Source organism: Podarcis raffonei, chromosome 8, assembly GCF_027172205.1.
Source record: "Podarcis raffonei isolate rPodRaf1 chromosome 8, rPodRaf1.pri, whole genome shotgun sequence".
Classification (NCBI taxonomy): Eukaryota; Metazoa; Chordata; class Lepidosauria; order Squamata; family Lacertidae; genus Podarcis; species Podarcis raffonei.
Window position 1 is genome coordinate 74,971,597 of NC_070609.1, and position 18,636 is coordinate 74,990,232.

Sequence of the window (18,636 nt, forward strand, 5' to 3'; positions counted from 1 at the left end):
GTGGAAAAAATGGGACCCTATGTATACATACTGCACATCCAGGACGGGCCTGTTCCATACAACATATTAAAGGGTCTACAGCATTAGGGCCCACTTCTGTGTATTGGAGAAGAGCACTGATGCTTTCATTCATCCATTCCATTCTTAGGCTGCCCATCAACCAAAGCCTTCTGGACCATGTTAAGAGGCTGGAGAGCAGCTGGGTGTCAGCAGCAGCACCCTGCCCAAGCTGTACAAGATATGCACAGGAGCAAATCCAAGAGGTACATCTTAGAGAATGGGATATGACTACAGATTTAGAGATCTAAACCTTGTTCCAACCCAATATGCATCTGGCTCTTTTAGGCACGACAGGTGTATGTACTGAATCCCTTTAATCTGTCTGCTCCTGATGTAACCAAGTACTATGAAAAGGCTTTGGGTGTGCTGATGACATTAAGCTCTCTAGGGAAGAGGTGGGAGGAGGGTCAGTGGATTCTGGGTGGGAAGGGGAACCAATGTTTTTGAGTTCTGAATACAGTACGGTTTTTATTCTGTATATTTTCTGTGTTTGTCCTGAAACTCAATAAAAGTTCTATTTTTAAAAAAGAATGCAAAGTGATGCAATACAGTGGAACCTCAGGTTGCGAACGTGATCCGTGCGGGAGGCACGGTCACAACCCACAGCGCCACGTCTGCGCACGCACGTGATGCAATTCGGCGCTTCTGCACATGCGCCAAAACCCAGAAGTAACCTGTTCCGGTACTTCCGGGTTTTGGTGTGTCCATAACCCAAAAACGCGCAACCAGAGGTATGACAGAGTACCAGTTTTTGGGAAGGCATTTGGGAAAGGGCCATAGCCTAGTGATAGAGATCCCACTTTGCATACAGAAGGTCCCAAGGAAGGATCAATCCCTGGAATTTCCAGATAGTGCTGGAAAAGACTCCCTTGCCTGAAACCTGTAAGAGCCTCTGCCAGTCAGTGTAGACAATACTGAGCTTGATGGAACAACTGGTTTCATCTATTAGAGGAAACACACGGAACTGCTGTATTTTAAGCACAGAAATCTTTGAATTTATGCATTGCATTTAGGGAAGCCTGAGGGGAAAAGAAAATCTCTAATAACTTTTGTCAATGCTCAAGCAGTGATAACAATGCAGAATAAACTGTCCCTATTTTCATTCGAGGAATGTTGGAGGGTATAGTATAATCCAGGCTTCCTCAATCTCCAGATGCTTTTGGCCTACGACTCCCATGATGCCCAGCTAGCAGGACCAGTGGTCAGGGATGATGGGAATTGTAGTCTCAAAACATCTGGAGGGCTGAGGTTGAGGAAGCCTGGTATAGTCCATACTGACTGGCAGCAGTTCTCTAGGGTTTCAGACAGAGTGTCTCTACCTAAGCCCTATCAGGAGATGCTGGGGCGGGACCTTCTGCATGCAAAGCAGATACTCTACCACTGAACATACCTTTATTTACCTCTTTCCCTCCTACCCCATGTTTATTATTAAAACCCAAATCATTGTTTACGACTGCAAACGGCCTTGAATGCACTGGCAAACAGGCAGCTTATGAATGTGGCAGAATGATTTTAATCAAGCAGGTAATGTATGGGCAGATCAATGCAATTTAGGGTCCGGGTGCAGCTGGGAACACTTCTGGTACCAAGACCACCCACTGAGCATCTATCACTGTCACCAGCCGGTTTTAATTCATTCATTCAAGGGCAGACTACAAAGAAGAAGAAACCGCATCCTGTCAGGAGGGAAAAAGATGCCTAAATCAGAGCCTCCCACCTCCCTCTCTCCCACGCTGTACTTACTTGTGGGATTTCTTCATATTTGCTCCGTCTGGGCCCTTCCCACAATCATAGGCCTGGATGGTGAACGTGTAGTCCTTCTGCAGCTCACAGTCCAGTTTCTCTTTGGATCGGATCATCCCCTCCCCGGTGGATTTATCCACCACCACCGCTTCAAAAGGGACATTTTGGCCATGGATTTTAAACCCACAAATCTCACCTATGAGATTCAAAGTAACTCCAGTTAGCATTTCCAGGTAACAAAGCATGAAACAGCGGGGTGGTTTTTTTTGTTTTGCTTATTAAATGCAATTGTATGTGTGTGCAGCCAGGGGTTTGTGAGGGTCTGTGGACAAAGCAAAGAGGCAACTGTGCTTTTAAAGATGGGTGAGTTCCGGGAACTTTGTTTTTAAAATAAAAATAAAAAGGCATACATTTTGCTTTCCAAGCAACTGGTTTTTTTACTTTGCATCCATTCATGCAGGAATACAAAAAGAGAGAGAAGAGAGATGTAGACAGGCATTTCACAGGAGTACTTGAGATGCACTCTAGGGCAAAAGAGTAAGAGATCTTAGGGGAGCGAACAGCCAAGGCCACGGGGTGGGGAGGGGGGATATCTTCTATGCCAAGCTACTGGGAAATAGCTGGGCAGCTTTGCTGGATTTTGACCAGAGCAGGAGGTTATAATGCGCCGTTACAAAGTCGGGAGAGGGAATAGGGGGAAAAGATGGAAAGAAAAGCTTCAAGGTATATAGAAGATTCAGCACCACAATTAACATAAATTCTGTCAATTGATCAAAAGGACAAAGTCTTCCTGTGCAATGTACCTGGCGTTTAAAAAAAAAAAGTCAGGGAATCAGAATGAACTACTGAATGAGAAAAGGTAGAAATACCAACTTTTTCAGGCATCCATTTCAACCTACTTAGAACTGTCCTCTATACTCTTACTTTGTGGTTCAGCCCTAAACCGTAACATAAATAGAAGAGAGTGATATAGGCCAAGTGCAAGGACAAACTATTTCTACTGTTGTGTCTATGGTTGTGAGATTCAGGATGCCCCACCTGCTCACACACTCTTTCCCCTCGGCTTCCTTCTTGCACATAATTGCCGTCTCCCTCTCCTTTTCAGAGCTAACCATAGCACAGAGTTACATCTCCACTAATACTACAAGCACAGTTAAGTTTCAAACTAGAGTGTGCAAGCCTACAGTGGCTATACCACTTTGAAACTAACCATTGTTGCTTCAGTACAGATGTAACCAAGCACCATGGTTAGCTCTGAAAAGGGAAGGAAAGCTGGAAGGCAAGGGAGGCTGAAAGAATAAACATGTTTGTGGGTATCTCCATCTCCAAGATTACGAATATTATACCTGCATGGGCTACAACTAAGTCCAGCTTAGTTGTATCCAGCTTAGTTGTATACAAAGTGACCAACAATCTATACCATGAATTGCTGGTATGCAGTATATAATTCGTTGCTTCAGTTGGCAAAAGTTTTGTTTCAGTATATGACTAGAACACCCCCAGAAAAGGAAACTATTAGAGAAAACACTCAGAAAACACATTTACCAGAACTATACACAGCCTAGGTATTAAACTGCACAGTTCAAATGGATGTCTGATTTACCGATATTTCTAGCCAAGGGTTGGTTACATAACATTTTTCTATCAATATATTTTGAGGGTGGTGGGGTCAGCGAGGAAAAAACTGGGATAATAAAATGGGGTCAAAGAGCATGACAGGATCTTCTGTTTAAGTGCTGATTCCCCATTTCATAACCAAAGTTAGTGGGTTAATATTCATAAAAGGGGGATAGAAAGAACCCTTTATCACCTTCTTTGGTGACTGTCACCTCAAAACTCTCTAAAGGGAGAAAAGATAAACCCAAGTCAGTAATACAGGAAAGACCGAAAAGGGAGCAAATAAGGAAAAGGTCAAAGATGTAGACATTTACACAGAAAACCTTCGGACATTTCTCTTTTTTAAAAAATCAGAATCAAATGGTCATAACCAGATCTTCAACTTACTCCTTTCATTCAAGTTCAGAGACACCAAAGATGCCATTTCACGTTAACACGTTTTCAACATCACTCATTTCCTTCTTCCAGTACTTTGCAGTTTACATACTTGTTCTGAACTATATATTTAAAAGAGATCTAGGTTGCCATCCTATGCCAACTTACCTAGGATCAAGTCCCACAGCCACCCCAATACATTGCCTATTGTATCAATATCATATTCACTTGTAGCAGTGAACCCTTCAACACTTGACTGGTTGACATGATGTGGCAGTGCAGGATGTGAAGCAGCCCAAGTGCTAAACATTCTGCAGTTAGACTTCTGTGAGGGAAGCTGAAGCTCTCAGTTTGCCTGGGATTAAGAATCCCACGGGGGGGGGGGATCCCACAAGGGGGCAGATGGAGGACCCTGAAAGCAGTTCTGAGACACAGGGAAGGTACAAAGGCAGGCCATACAACACCAGCAGACTAAGAAAGAAAAACTGGAGGTGTGTAGGTAGGGAATGAGGCTTGAAGGGCAGAGGAAATAGGTGTGATTTTCCAGGTAGGTAAAAGTTGGCCCACAGGCTGGAGATTAGAAACATAACCTCATAGAAACAAAGGAAGCTGCCACCCCCATCGTTCTACCCGGACACTGAGGTCCAGTGCCGAGGGCCTTCTGGTGGTTCCCTCACTGCAAGAAACCAAATTACAGGGAACCAGGCAGAGGGCCTTCTCAGTAGTGGCGCCCGCCCTGTGGAACGCCCTCCCACCAGATGTCAAAGAGAACAACAACTACCGTATTTTTCACCCATAGGGCGCACCGGCCCATAGGGCGCACCTAGTTTGGGGGGGGTGATAAATAATTTTTTTCCCCAGGCGCGAGGCTGGGGCGGGGGAAGCCCGAGCTTCCCCCGACCCCAGCCCCCACAACAGGCTGCTATCCGCAGTGATGCAGTCAGCTCTCTGCAAGCCTAGGGAGCCCGGCAGGAACTCCTGCAGGCTCCCAAGGCTTGCGGATAGCTTCCTGAAGCCTGCATTCTCCCCATAGGACGCACACACATTTCCCCTTCATTTTGGGAGGGGGAAAAGTGCGTCCTATAGGGCGAAAAATAGGGTGCCAAACTTTTAGAAGACATCTGAAGGCAGCCCTGTTTAGGGAAGCTTTTAATGTTTGATGTATTACTGTATTTTAATATTTGGTTGGATGCGGCCCAGAGTGGCTGGGGAAGGCCAGCCAGATGGGCGGGGTATAAATAATAAATTATTATTATTATATTGAGTTTGTTTGTCTATTGTGGCTCTTTGTTGTCAGCAGACAGGCAGCATCTTTCCAGGATTTCAAGAAGGGGTCTCTCCCAGCCAAAGAATTGAACCTGGGTCTTTTGCATGCAAAGCAGATGCTCTACCCTTGTGAGTTATGTACCTTCCCCACTCCTGGTGTATCTAGTCAGACACACTATGCAGTCATCTCTTGCTGTCTGTTATGCTACAGGACGGCAAACCACACCATGGGGAACAAATGTGTCAGGTCTTGCCCAACAAGCATTAGGAAGACACGGCTGCAGAGAAAGCTCAGCAGGGTGCCAAAGCATTTGCTGAATGTTGAACCATGGCTGCCTGCATCTCTAGCTCAGCTGGCCACCGGGCTGTGCAACTACTGCTGCCAGAAAGGGTTGTGGAAAGATGAGCAGTACCCATGCACTTGTCGCAGCTCCACCAGCCCATTAAGCCTTCTGCTTTCCAAATGCAAGTGAGTCTGTGCAGCAGAAGTAGCAATGCACTTCACTTTAAAAAATGTTCACTCATTTAAGAAGTTATACATGCCTGTTATCTAAAGGTTGTGTGGGTACCAACAGATGCCCCAATTGGAAGCCTGCAAGCAGGACCTGAGCACAAGAGCAGCTTTCCTCACTTGTGAATCTCAGCAACTAGTATTTAGAGGCACACTGCCTCTGACAGTGGAGGTAGACCATATCACTGTGACTAGCAACCACTGATGTCCCATGAGTCTATCTTAAAGCCATCCAGGTTGGCAGCCATTATGCCATCTTGTAACAGCTATTATATGCTGTCTCTGTTAAATGTGGAAAAGCCTTGAAAGGTGACACATGCTACTTCTAAATGGATGCTTGCATGAGGCACTACAACTACCTCTTCCAATAAAAATGACACTCAAAAGAAATGCATGAAATAGGAATGTCCTATTAAAATTAACTGGACCCAAATCAATGCCGAAACACATGACTTTTTTTTTTAAAAAAAGTCTTGATTTTCAATTAAGACCTACTCAATTATTCTGCCCTCATCGGCCAGGCACAGCAAATATTGCCCTCCTGGGAAAGGAACTCAAGACAGTATATTTGGGAAGTCAATGGGTCACTGAGGGTACAAAACCTATTGTTGCACCCCTGCAAGTAGACTTCAGACAAGTTCTCCAACCAGAGGGCTGAATACAAAAAGCTCATGAAATGCTAGAGTACCAATAGTTCTGGCACATGAATGAGTTTCAAGAACAATTTCCAGAGGGAATGGTAGCTGTCTTAGCTTCTTGCAGCAAAAATCAACTGTCTTTTGCTATCTTAAGGACAAGCTGTGTTATGGCATAAACTTTCACGACTAGTCATGAAATGGCAGACTGGTGACATTTTATTGAGCATTGCAGAGATGACTGCATTATCACCATCAATGAGAAACAGTACTAGACAGCACAGATATTTGGCATTGGTAAGCTGATTAACTCAAGCAGTTATCTCAATTTAACTCACAGGGGATGGCACAGAACTTCTTGATGAACTGCAGTTCAGCTATTTCATATTGTATTCTTCTTTATCAATAACTGCTTGTGAATAGTTTCCTGTTCCACTAAAGATGTTAATTTACTCAGCACTGGTGAGAGGATCGTATTATTACCAATCTGCTACTGTAATGGATTTCACTATTTAACTTACATTTAAAGTTCTTATTGATTGCTGTTTGCAATTTTTACATCTCCTTGCCGCTCAATTCCCACCTTAATGATTTTCTCCTGTACTAGTCCAATGAAAAGATTATGTAATAATAAAATTTTGTTACGCCTTTAAAAAGGTGCCACAATACACTCTGTTGCTTTTGCTTCAAAAACACTATGCTTTCTTGAAGCAAACATTCCCATGAAAACATTAAGAGCCTAGTCTATGGCTGCAGGACGGCATGATGGCAAGAAGCCCAACAGCGAAGCGGGGTGGGGAGGAGGAGGGGGGAGAGACAGACAAGAAAGAAGTGTGTTAATGTGACACAGTTGCCTGGGCTGGCTTTTGAAAATAAAAAGACTGCACAGCTCTTGGCCACTTTAATTGGTCTCTTAAACTCCTTTGTCAATGCCAGTCAATGCCAACCTTTGCCATGAGGCGATTCGAGCATCACCCTTCTTGGCATCCCTCTGTCAGAACTAATCTATCCAGGAACACTCCTTGATTCTCCAAACATTGACTGCGGTGCTCAAGATGCACTGAGAAACTCTTTTTTTTTCTTTTTCCACACTGGCCAATCTTCACTTTCATGTGAAGCACATGAGCAAAGCAAAATTAACAGGCAAATATTTGAAATTTACGGCCTGGAGTATTTGAAATAGAAATATTTCTTTGAATTCAACTCAGTTACCCTGTTCTACATCGACCCTGGGGAGAGGGAGGACAGAAACAAGCATTTAGCCAGACAAATTCCAAGCATGTCACTAATTGGGCTTTGAAGTATGGCACTCATTCGGCCACTCGCTGTTCTACAGAAAGGCCAGGAATTTCACCCAAACAAACATTTCTGAGCACATTAGGGAGTCTTAAAAAACAACACCCATAATCTGGCCAAAAGGCGTGCTTTGGGGACTGTTCTGCATATTCTAATAATTGAACAGACAAGAGGTCAAAGTTTCAATATGTGCTCCAGATTTCCAGGGCACAATTAATGGGTATAATGTTTCTGCCAGAGTTGCACAGTCAAGACACTGTTTAAAAACAACAACCAGGGAACCAGAAAATACAGCTTCTTAAAACAATGCTGAAATACAGCAGTCAGCATTGGGTTTACCTACAATCAAGAAAATTGGAAGGTCAAGATTGGAGCAGATTCTGGGTTCTCCAACCAAAGGACAGTGCCCTCCATTAGAAACAGCTACACTTTTGATGAACTGCATATTCCTCGCAGGTACACATAATTGGAAGTGATGTGACCTCAAGCAAAGGTCTTCCACAGAGTGCTATAGTTTTGCACCTCTGTAGTCCCTTCCCACTCAAACAAAGGTACTTAATACCAGATAAGACTACTGGCCAATCTGGTCCCGTATTATCCACTCTAATTGACCTGATCCAATGAATTGGAGATGCTGTGGAGGCTGGACCTGGAACCATCTATTGCAAAGCAGGGTGATGTACCACAGAGTTATGGTCCTCCTTCCCCTTCTTAGAGTTAAGTGATACCCTCCTATGGTAGCGGCATTCTACACTATAGTTCTTTCTACCTTCAGAGATGGAGAAGATGCCCTTTAAGGAAGCTTGCTGACCATTATTTGTCTGCTCAATAGTGGCACTCACAGGACTGGTAGGCCAGAAAGCAGCCAGGCAACGGCAAATAATTCTCGATTTCCCCCCATCCTCCTCCCTGCTGAATTCTACCAAAGGGCAACACTGAGGCTAAGGTAGAGGAAGCTGACAGGCAGGACCAATCCCTAGGCTGATTGTAAGCAAGAAGACAGGCAGGGGCTGGCTGAGGGCAGTGCCATATTCACCTTAATGGACCACCCCCCACTGTTTAGTAGTGGCAGAGGACATCCCCACACCTATCTATCCTAAACGTGACAGTTCCAAGGTTCTGGGCTGGACACAAATAACTGTCCATAAAACTAGTCTGTTCCATCTGCACTCCAACCTCATCCGTACACAGATGGAAATTCACTGAAAACAAATGACAGCTGGAAAGAAAACCCAATTTGAAGCCACAGGCCTGATAATTCAAGTTTTTGTTTCATTTAATTTTCATTTCACTTTTAATTTGTATACTGTACCACCTTTCTAGGTTTACAAGGCGGTTTACCAGCTGAAGAAATAACAAAACATACAACAAAGATCACATATCTTATAGCACTGCAATTCAGTAGAAATAAGCCATAATAAAATATATGACTTAAAATAAATGACTTATACCAAGTAATATTCAATAATCCATTAGAATATAACTACTGTATACTGTACTTTAAAATTAACTCTCAAAATATCAGCAAATAGTATTAAACAGAAATTCACTCTCAACAATTGCAATGTATCATTTATTAAATTATAATCAATGAAAATAACAGCAAAATTACAATACATAAAATGCCACAATATATAAGAAACACGTATACCAAACCTTTATACCAAGGCAGATTCCTCCTAACATTCCTGCTTGAGTGATGTCAAAAGCTCTTCCTGCCCTGCCCTAAGCCCAATATTACCAATTTACAAATTAGCCAGCAAACCTAGTTACAGGAAATTATCCATTCCTATCTATTAATTGGAACTGACAAGGCCAACGCCCCTCTCTGACTCAAGCAGGGCTGTTTGCTTCCCCTCTTTGCCTATCAATTAAACTCCCATACTACACATTTAGCCAGCTGCAGCCCGGATGGCAGCACTGCTCACTGCTCTAAACAAACAAGGGCTGGCAGCACAGCCAGGAGAGACGCAGACATCAGCAATCACTCACCGGAACATGAGCTTCCTATAAACTGCAAGTGGGGAGAGAGGAAGGAATACTGACAGAGGGCTTAAATTTTGTGGGTTATTTTTTAAAAGACGAATCCACAATGCTTAGACATGCTGCATGCGGACTTTTAGATCCTGTATGCAAGCACTTCCCTTAAAATGGAGACTTAAATCATGCACAATGGCAAATTCCTACTTTTAACACACCACTATTAATATAGGACAGTGTGGAGAATTAACTGGGGGAAAAGGTTATAGCCAGTGCTAGTCCTACTCAAGAGCAGATCCAATGAATTTAATGGACATGATGAACTTTAGGTCCATTCATTTAAATGGGACACAACCCAAAGTATTTACCGTATTTTTCGCTCTATAACACGCACCCGACCATAACACGCATGTAGTTTTTAGAGGAGGAAAATCCGTAGGCATGCCACCCGTAGGCATTCCCTCCATAACACGCACAGACATTTCCCCTTACTTTCTAGGAGGAAAAAAGTGAGTGTTATGGTGCAAAAAATACGGTACTTCTTCTTGGAAGTAAGCAAGCTATGCGCACACACTATATTAAAGCTTCTGTTTAACTCCAGAATTTTTATCTCTCTCTCAGTTTTGAGACAGAAGAGAACGGCTTATCTCAGTACGGTTGCTGAGTCGCAAGTGAGGAGAGTGCTGTTGTGGTCAAGTCCTGCTTTTGGGCTTCTTATGCATGGCCACTGTGAGAACAGGACACTGGACTAGATGGGACTTTGGTCTGACCCAGAGCCACAGGGCTCTTATGTTCACCACACCTATGGGAGCATTTTTTTTTTAACTGTAGGATAAGGGTAGAGGAACATGTGGGCTTTGAGATGCTCCTTGACTACAACTCCCATCATCCCTGATCACTGGGCCATGCTGGCTGGGGCTGATGGGAGTTGGAGTCCAACAACATCCAAGTTTACTTGAGAGATCACTGTACCCCTTATGCACTCAGTAGTTCAGTGCATTATACTGGAGAATCATGCCCCAGAATACCAGAAGATAGGAATCGCATGTGGATAGAGTGCTGCTACTGCATGCATATTCAGCTTGCAGGCTTCCCACAGGCATCTCGTTGGCCACTATAAGTACAGGATGATGGACTAGATGGTCCACTAGCCTGGTCCAGCAGGCTTGTCTTACATTCTCATGTCCTAGGAGCAAAGGAAACTGCCTTATACTGATTCAGGTGCTCTACTGCTAAGCTATAATAAGGACATGATTTGCCTGCCTAAGTCTCAGATTCAGTTATTTGTAACTACAGATAAAAGGGTCTTGGACAGGGCAGCTATGCCCAACCCTTAGCTCTCCTTCTGAAGCAAGAAGCATAGCAAACGTTGAAACAATAAGGAAAACTGGACTGCAAACTGTTCCTGAAGCTGAACAAACTAATCAAAACAATCCCACCCCCACCCCTTTAATCTCTACAATAAAGCCCATGTTCTCAATAGAACAGAGTGGTGTGTGTTTGAAAACCAAAGTGTGGCAGGTTCGTACGGGTCAGAATGAAATATAGACATAATAAATGCAATGAACTTGCTATCTTAACATTTTGGCTGGTTGTGAATATTGCCAGACTGGTTTCCCAATCAAGAACTTGGTCCTGTAAAAGATTTTACTTAGCAAAAGGTTTATTCAGACAAACCACTAATTAAGAGCTTACGTTAATAGCAAGGAATAGACTTGACACCAAATGGTCTCCTGCACATAATCTCCTTATGTCTGATCAATCAAGGGGCAACCTGTGGGATGTGTTTTTTAATCCCTTTATTGACTAAAGTAGACTTTAAACCAAGTTGCTGGTGATGGTAACAACCTAGCAAAACAAAGTAGTAGCAGAAGAAATTGTCCATAGATTGGAACTGTTCAATTTCTTAGTTGCCCTTCCCCATGAGGTCCCAGGGCAGGCTACAACAATTTTAAATTCAGTATTAAAAACAGTTTAAAACAAACTAATCCAGGGAATAAGGTGGGTCTTGTAAATGTATATATCTCAGGTGTCCAGGGTAAAGAGATGCGTCTTCAGCAGTTGATGGAAACTATATATTGGTGCTAGATGCCCCTCGGTGGAGAGGGAATTCCACAACCTAGGAACTGCCACAGGGAATGCCCTCTCCTGGGCACCCACCCCAAATTTCTGAGGGTAGTGGAATTACCAAGAGGGCCCCCTCTGCTAATCTTAACACCCAAGAGGGTCTGTTAGGAAGAATGAGGTCTTGCAGTATTTGGTAGTTATCCAGTCCAGCTGCTTAACCCCAACACAGTACAGCCCCCTTCCCTGTACATAATGATGCATCTCCAGCTTTTCTTTTCAAAAAGAGCTCCCAACAGCTGCTTCATCCGTTGTGAAAATGCTCTTCAAGTTCCCACAACAATTATGGTGAATGTTCTTCTCCTCTCCAGTGTTAGAAACTCACCGATATATAAGCTAATTGCTAAATGGCACCTTAAATCTGGGTTACAGTCACCACAATGGTATATTTGGCATCATTCCCCCCTCCCCCCAGTGTGGTGTTGGTTGTTATTATTAATTTCATTTCTATACGGCTTTATACTGTAAGAAAAAAATCTCAGTGGTTCATCAAAACATCAAATCAAACAATACAGAATAAAACAAATTCAAGCTTTAAGGAAAATATTTCAGATCCTTCTCTAGGTGACATTTTGCTTTCCCCATATTTACCTACTTAATTTACATAGTTCCTCCACAGCGGAAGTACTCTAGAAAGTCAGTGTGGTAGAATGGTTAAGAGTGTCAGACTAGGACCTAGGAGATCAGGGTTCAAATCCCCACTCAGTCATGAAGCTCACTGGGTGACCTTGGGCCAGTCACAGCCCCTTAACCTACCTCACAGGGTCGTTGTAGGGATTAACTGAGGAGGGGGCAAGCCTTGTGCTCCTTGGAGGAACAGGTGGGATATAAATGCAATAAATACACTCTTCTGCTTACCTGCTTAAAAAAAGCTGGAGGGGCCAGCCAGATGGAGATGTCAGTTGCCAACCTGGCATCCAGAGATCTCCACATGGTCGCAATCGGACCCACTCCAGTCATAAAACACGCCTGGCTAATTTCTAGCACCGCTCCCCTCCGCACAATTAGTGTCATCTCTCTCTCTCTCTCTCTCTCTCTCTGCATGATTGTTGTGTTTCTTCTTGCATTAGCACACTGGAAGTAGCTGCACAGTTCCAGAAGGGTAACCACATTTGTTGCTTTAGCTGCAACAGACTTCACTGGCACAGATCCTGACTTGTTAACAAATCACTGGATATCGCATCCAAAGCAGCACAGAACCCTGTGGCACCTTTAAAGATTAAAGGGTTTCATTATGGCATATGCCGTCATGGAACAGAGGCAACATCAGACTTGTTTTAGGATGTGGACTCTCACTGAGAAAAGCTTATGCCATAATAGACCTGTTAGGTCTTCAAAATGCCAGACGCCTCTTGTAATTTTAGCTACATGTTGAATCTTGTCTAAATAAAGTGCAACTATTCTGAAACATGCACCCAGAGAACAGAAGTCGTATTATTTCTTCCATCTTTCATTTCAATTAATGCAATCCTGAATCTATTAAATCCAACACTTCTGCAGTAGACCATAGACATAACTGTCTCAAATCTAGTTTAGATGTTCCTCTCAGAAGTGCTACTTATTAACCAGGTTGTCCTACCTTGCACAGGCAAACTGTGGTTTGTATCTAATGCTAGTTCTACTCAAAGTAGCCCCAATGAATATAACAGTCTAATTTGGGTCTGTTACTTTCAGTGTGTCTACTCTGAGTACAACTTAAGTCAGATACAACCTTGTGTGTTCCCTCATTCCTGGGTGTGGATTTTTGTACTTGTCCCTGTCGAAGACTGTATTGGTTATCTCCCCAGCTCTGTCTAATCATTTGGAATCACTGGTTTGGCATAACAGCACATTAGACTTTAGTCTAATGAGTGCATTGCCACCTTACATGAGTGATTTCTGGCCCAAATTTCTCACACTTTCAAAAGACACGCAACAGTTAGCAATAAAATACCAAGATGCCCGTACCTGCAAAACGGAGAGGTGCATCCTTATCCAGTGCTATCAATGGGGGGTCCAACAGTACTGTGTTGTCGTTTTCTGTAACTATGCCATGGTAAGTTGTTTCAATCCACGGTTTGTGCTTGTTAACTAAGACAGAGAGAGAAAAGCAAGGTGAAGAATATATCAAGAAAAAAATTGTATTTGTTTAAAAGTGTAACAGATTGTACCCAGTTAAGTCCCACCTACACAGATTCAACCCAAATTAGCCATTTCCATTATTTCAATGGCTCTACGTTAGATACAATGTAATGTTTTGATGCTATACGTCCATTTGGGGACACCATGTTCACCAAAAGGCCCCCATGAAGCAGCAATTTGACAACAAAGATGATTCATTTTGAAGTAGTTTACAGAGTGTCTTTTTCCAGCATTCAAGAACGACCAGGGGACCAGATTATGTCAACAGCAGTAATTTTCACACTGGTAGTGTGAAGTCATGCATCAAAGCTAATCTGGCCCAAGCTTTGTGAGAAAAATGAAAATTCTTACCATGAACCTCTATGGAGAGCATTCCTGGCAAGGGAAGAAGCAGGCCTGTGATTCTGGCCAAAAGAAAAAGAGACGCAGTATGTCTCCCTCCTCACATCCCTCCAGCTGCAGGAATGCCCCCCAGAAACCCATGGGAAAGATGACCCTTCACATGCCCTCTCAAATATCTGCTCACCTAGTGGAATGTTGTTACATGTTATGTTTGCTGAGCCCTGTCCTACATCATTCATTTAAACCAAGGCCACAATCCCTTCTGAGGGCCATATGCTAGTGGCCAGTGGTGGATGGGGCCAGTGGCAAAAGTGGCCAGAACAATGAATGCAAATGCTACCTTTGTCTTGTGGACTATTTTCTACACACATTTACCCAGCTCTCTGTCCTCTTTCCTGCCAAGAAAGAGGTTATTATTGGAGCTGAAGGACACATTCCAGCCAGGCAAAAGCACTCGGGATGCAAAGCAGGGCCAGTGAGGTATGAGGCCTGGGGAATAGCTCCAACTGACAGAGAGACCTGGTTCCCCATTGCTGCTATAAACCTAGACAGTCAGTCACAGATAGCAGGACAAGATATGCCCTATTGCTCAGTTTTTATGCAGATTACAGCAGCCAACCAGGAATTTAATCAAGTTAAGTAATGCACAAGGTGTCCCTAATATGGCTTGTTTTTGGACATGAACAGAATGTTAATGCTACAGAGGCAACCCTGCACACCGACTCCAAACTCCACAGCGATGCGCTTTCAGTATTTCTTCTAATCCAACTGCAGCATATAAAAACTCCTAAACTTGCAGGTGAAGACTAAAAACTAAGGAGAAGCTCAGTGAGATTTCTTCCAAAGTATCTATGTGTGGCCTTACAGCCTTAAAAGCAGGCCTTGTGGAAGCTGTGGCTTTCCATGTGTGATTGGACCACAACTCCCATCCTCTTTTGATAGCTGGTCACACTGGCTGGAGCCGATGGGAAATGAAGTCCAGCAAATATTGGAGGTCCACAAAAGTTCCCTATCACTGCTTAACATCAATGCAATGCTCCCTATACCAAACATGAAGTCTACTGTACATTTAAACCTCCAATAACATGCCATATACATGCCTCTTCTACTACATCTTAGCATCTTCAACTCCCACCATAGTTACCAAAAAAGAATATTTAAATGCAATTTTGAAACAAGTTTTATTTGCATTATGTTGAATACTGCCATGCCTAGCCATGACATTGTGCTAGGCATGAAGGCCTCAGAGGATGAACTTGACACCACTAAGAAACAAGCAGGGACCAGTAACTCCAGTAACTGAAGATCCCCTTGAGGGGCCCTCTGGGTTAACACCTGAACAAGAGCCTCATGACATCAAATGAGGAGGTGGAGCCACACCCCAGTCCACAACAGCACCACAAGGTTTAGGTCCCTGCAACAGCACAGCAAGCATCTACAGGAATCTGCAGGTTACTCATGCATAAGTAATCCATGATACTCGTTCAGGGCCATCAGCTGTGGTTAGGGTGTGGTTTAGGATGCCCAAGTATATAAGGCTTCCTTCTTGAACCTTCCAGTCTCTGGCTCCTGGTACCCAACTCTAGTTACACCTCCGGGCTGAATTGTACTGTGTAGACTACCTTGAGATATTGACCTTGGATCTTTTTTCCTTGGCCTTGCTTCTGGATTCCCTGTGTATGGCCTTGGTTTGTTTCGACTGTGCTGCACCAGAAACCCTGTTGGTGCTTGTAAGTATTTTGGTGAGAAGTTGAAATTTCTGGGATTTGAATGAGCTCTTGGAGTGTGACAGATATGGATTCTATACACACCCACCTACCAGTTATATGAAAGTTATGGTGTTGTGCCATACAAAACTGTAGGCCTGACTACAGGTCAGGTGGTCTACAAGCTCTGCACTGTACCACTATCACGTCCAGCATCCAAGCTGCCCCTTGCAACTTAGGCTCAATTCAGACATTCTGCTTAACCATGGTTATGGAAGAATCAGATGCTGTGGTTTGACATGGATTTAAAAAACAGTTGGCACAATGTCTGAACAAACAGTCACAGGCATCATTACAGAACCCCCTGTACTATGGAGAAAGGGATTAATTGATGAAGCTGAAAGGACAGACCATGCAAGCAACTCTAATCCGTGGCTTCCTCATTGTACTTTTGAAAACTCCAGCCACAGAGTGGGTTTTATCTGAACCCTAATCAGCTCAAGCCAAGGTCTGACACGATGAATGAAATGAGTCACAGCAACAGCCACTCTTGAAAGTGCGAAATAAAAATGCCATTTCCCCTTTCACCCATCATGAACAGCAGGAGCCAAGCATTTAAGAGGAGTCAAGTCTTTCATGTGTAAAGAATTATATTATTTTTGTCATTATTGCATAAATTTGTAGGTGGCAGGGTTCCCCCCCACCCCACAGAACAAATTATCCAGTTGACGTGACCTACAGGAGAACACTAGAACAATTTTCTATTATGCAGAAACTCTTATCTTGGTCTTACAATTTGATTAATAAATCATCTTTTAGAAAGGTTAATATGATTAAGTGCTTTTCAGGACAGATAATGTATTTAAAAGAACCAGATTTTTTGGTGTTATTGGAATTGGATTATTATTATTTAATCTCTTGATGTTTTCAACAGAAAGCCTGTTAAAATGCAATCTGGATATTAACACAGAGTAGGTTAATTATAACTTATTCCTGTATTTAAAAGAGTAAGGGTGCCAAATTTCAAACTTCAGATGAACATACCTTCTTGCACAAGGAATTATCAGGAGGGTAGTTTTACATCTGGAGGTCAGAGTTTTTAAATTCTAATCCCATCTGCCCACTGGGTTCAGGGTGGGAACTAACCATTTAACAGTACAATAGTAACTCTTGTTTCTGGATGTTTAAAGGCCCTTTAAGCAGACTGAGATTCTGCAAGAGCAGCTGTGGCAGACCGTAACAAAATTTTGCAAAATTCTCAAAACTAAAACTAGAAGTCCTTAGCTGATTTGAATGTCAAACATTCTGAGTGGGAAGGGCCCAATGAAGTCCTCTTATTTCTCTCCCTTGCTGGCCTTTGGTTTGTGCATGGGCACATAGTGCATGCAGTGCAGTGGCCAATTCAGAGCCTGGGATGTTGACACATTTTCTTGCATTTCATCATGTTCATGTAACTAGCAAGACTGCGTAAGTGAAGCATGCATGCATGGGTACCCTCATTCCTGCAATAAGCAGGTTGCTACAGTATAGGAATCACAGAAATGCAGGGTTGGAAGGGACCCCAAGCGTCAATTAGTCCAACCTCCTGCATTGCAGGAACCACAGCTAAAGAATTTGAATCCATTGGATTTGTATGAATGCATACAGGTTCCAAAGGCCAGCTAGGGATGAGCAGAAATGGAAGAGGATTCTACTAGGCCTTACACAGATCTCTTCCTGCAAGGGAGAAAAAGTTGTGCCCTGAGTCACTAAAAATGAGACAAACTAACCAAATTTCCAAAATTCAATGCTTTTATGTCCACACTTCATTCCAAGAGACCCAGTATCGATAACTGGGCTATCTAGAAAGAAAAACCAAATCAGGACAGCAGGTTGCTATTCGGTACAGAACTATTTAAATTAATGGACATGAGTAACTTAAGCCAATTACTTTCAATAGGTTTACTATGAGCAGGATTTGGTTGGATGCAACCCAACAGAAATTTGAATTGGAAATATGCTTAAGAATTTCCCTGTTCTTATTCCACCCCAAGCGTCCTCTGGCATATACGAAGGTTGTTGAAACATTTAACAAGAACATAGAGCTAAAAGCAATCTCTTTCTCAAAAGGCATCAACCAAGCCACTTAGCCAAGTCACTGCTAATCTCCTGTCACATAAGCAAGGATAAGTTGTGTTGGTTTGCTTGAAATACAATATTCTGCCCTACCTACATGAGACCTGCCAGAATCTGCTGCATGTGCCCTGATAAGCTATGACAGCGTTACACCCAAGCTCACATTTAATCCATCTGAGGAAAAGAATTGTCCTTGACACATGAGCTGCCTGCAGCCTGAAATTGACTTTTCATTTGGAGCTGACAATATTGAAAGTAGATTCAAAACCCTAATTGATGAAAAGCCTGGCTTTCTTCTTAAATGAGTATTTGAAAGGGGAGAACACATGACTTCAAGAAAAGAGCAAGATAAAATGTACCCTTTCCTTGTTCTGGTTATTTTAAAACGCAATCACCACCTCTTAAAAAAGAATGAGGACTGTGTACAGCAGGCTGACAAACCAACTACTTAGAAAGCCTCCTGGGATAAGTAAGGATCACCATCAAGCACCAAGGAAACAAAGATTTTTGTGAATTGGTAGATGGTCATTTTTCCTTGTTCTGGCTAACAGAGTCACATAAAGGCTAAGGTACATACTGATGAAGAAGTAGGCTAGTGCGTCTGACAAGCATGTAACAGCAAAAACACTAGGAGAAATTGACAATTAAAAGCATCAGCAGAGATCAGTCGTCCCATTTCAAAATCAAAGAGGCCCTCACAGAATATCTAATTCATCAAAGATGGGGGATCCAGAGAAATGACTTT

The 18,636-nt window shown here is 43.0% G+C and overlaps 1 protein-coding gene across 4 annotated transcripts in view; it reads right to left on the reverse strand.

The window, feature by feature from the left end:
- Positions 1–18,636, reverse strand: part of CLSTN1 (calsyntenin 1) — a 60,691-nt gene that overhangs the window by 28,447 nt on the left and 13,608 nt on the right. For 2 of the 4 annotated variants that reach the window (XM_053400884.1, XM_053400882.1), the window contains exons 2-4: positions 13,555–13,677; positions 3,614–3,643; positions 1,804–1,999 (exon numbers count right to left, since the gene is read on the reverse strand). In XM_053400884.1, the coding sequence (XP_053256859.1) occupies positions 1,804–1,999; positions 3,614–3,643; positions 13,555–13,677 (349 nt within the window). The remainder of the gene's footprint in view (positions 1–1,803; positions 2,000–3,613; positions 3,644–13,554; positions 13,678–18,636) is intronic. The other 2 variants (XM_053400883.1, XM_053400885.1) reach the window with 1 other exon arrangement.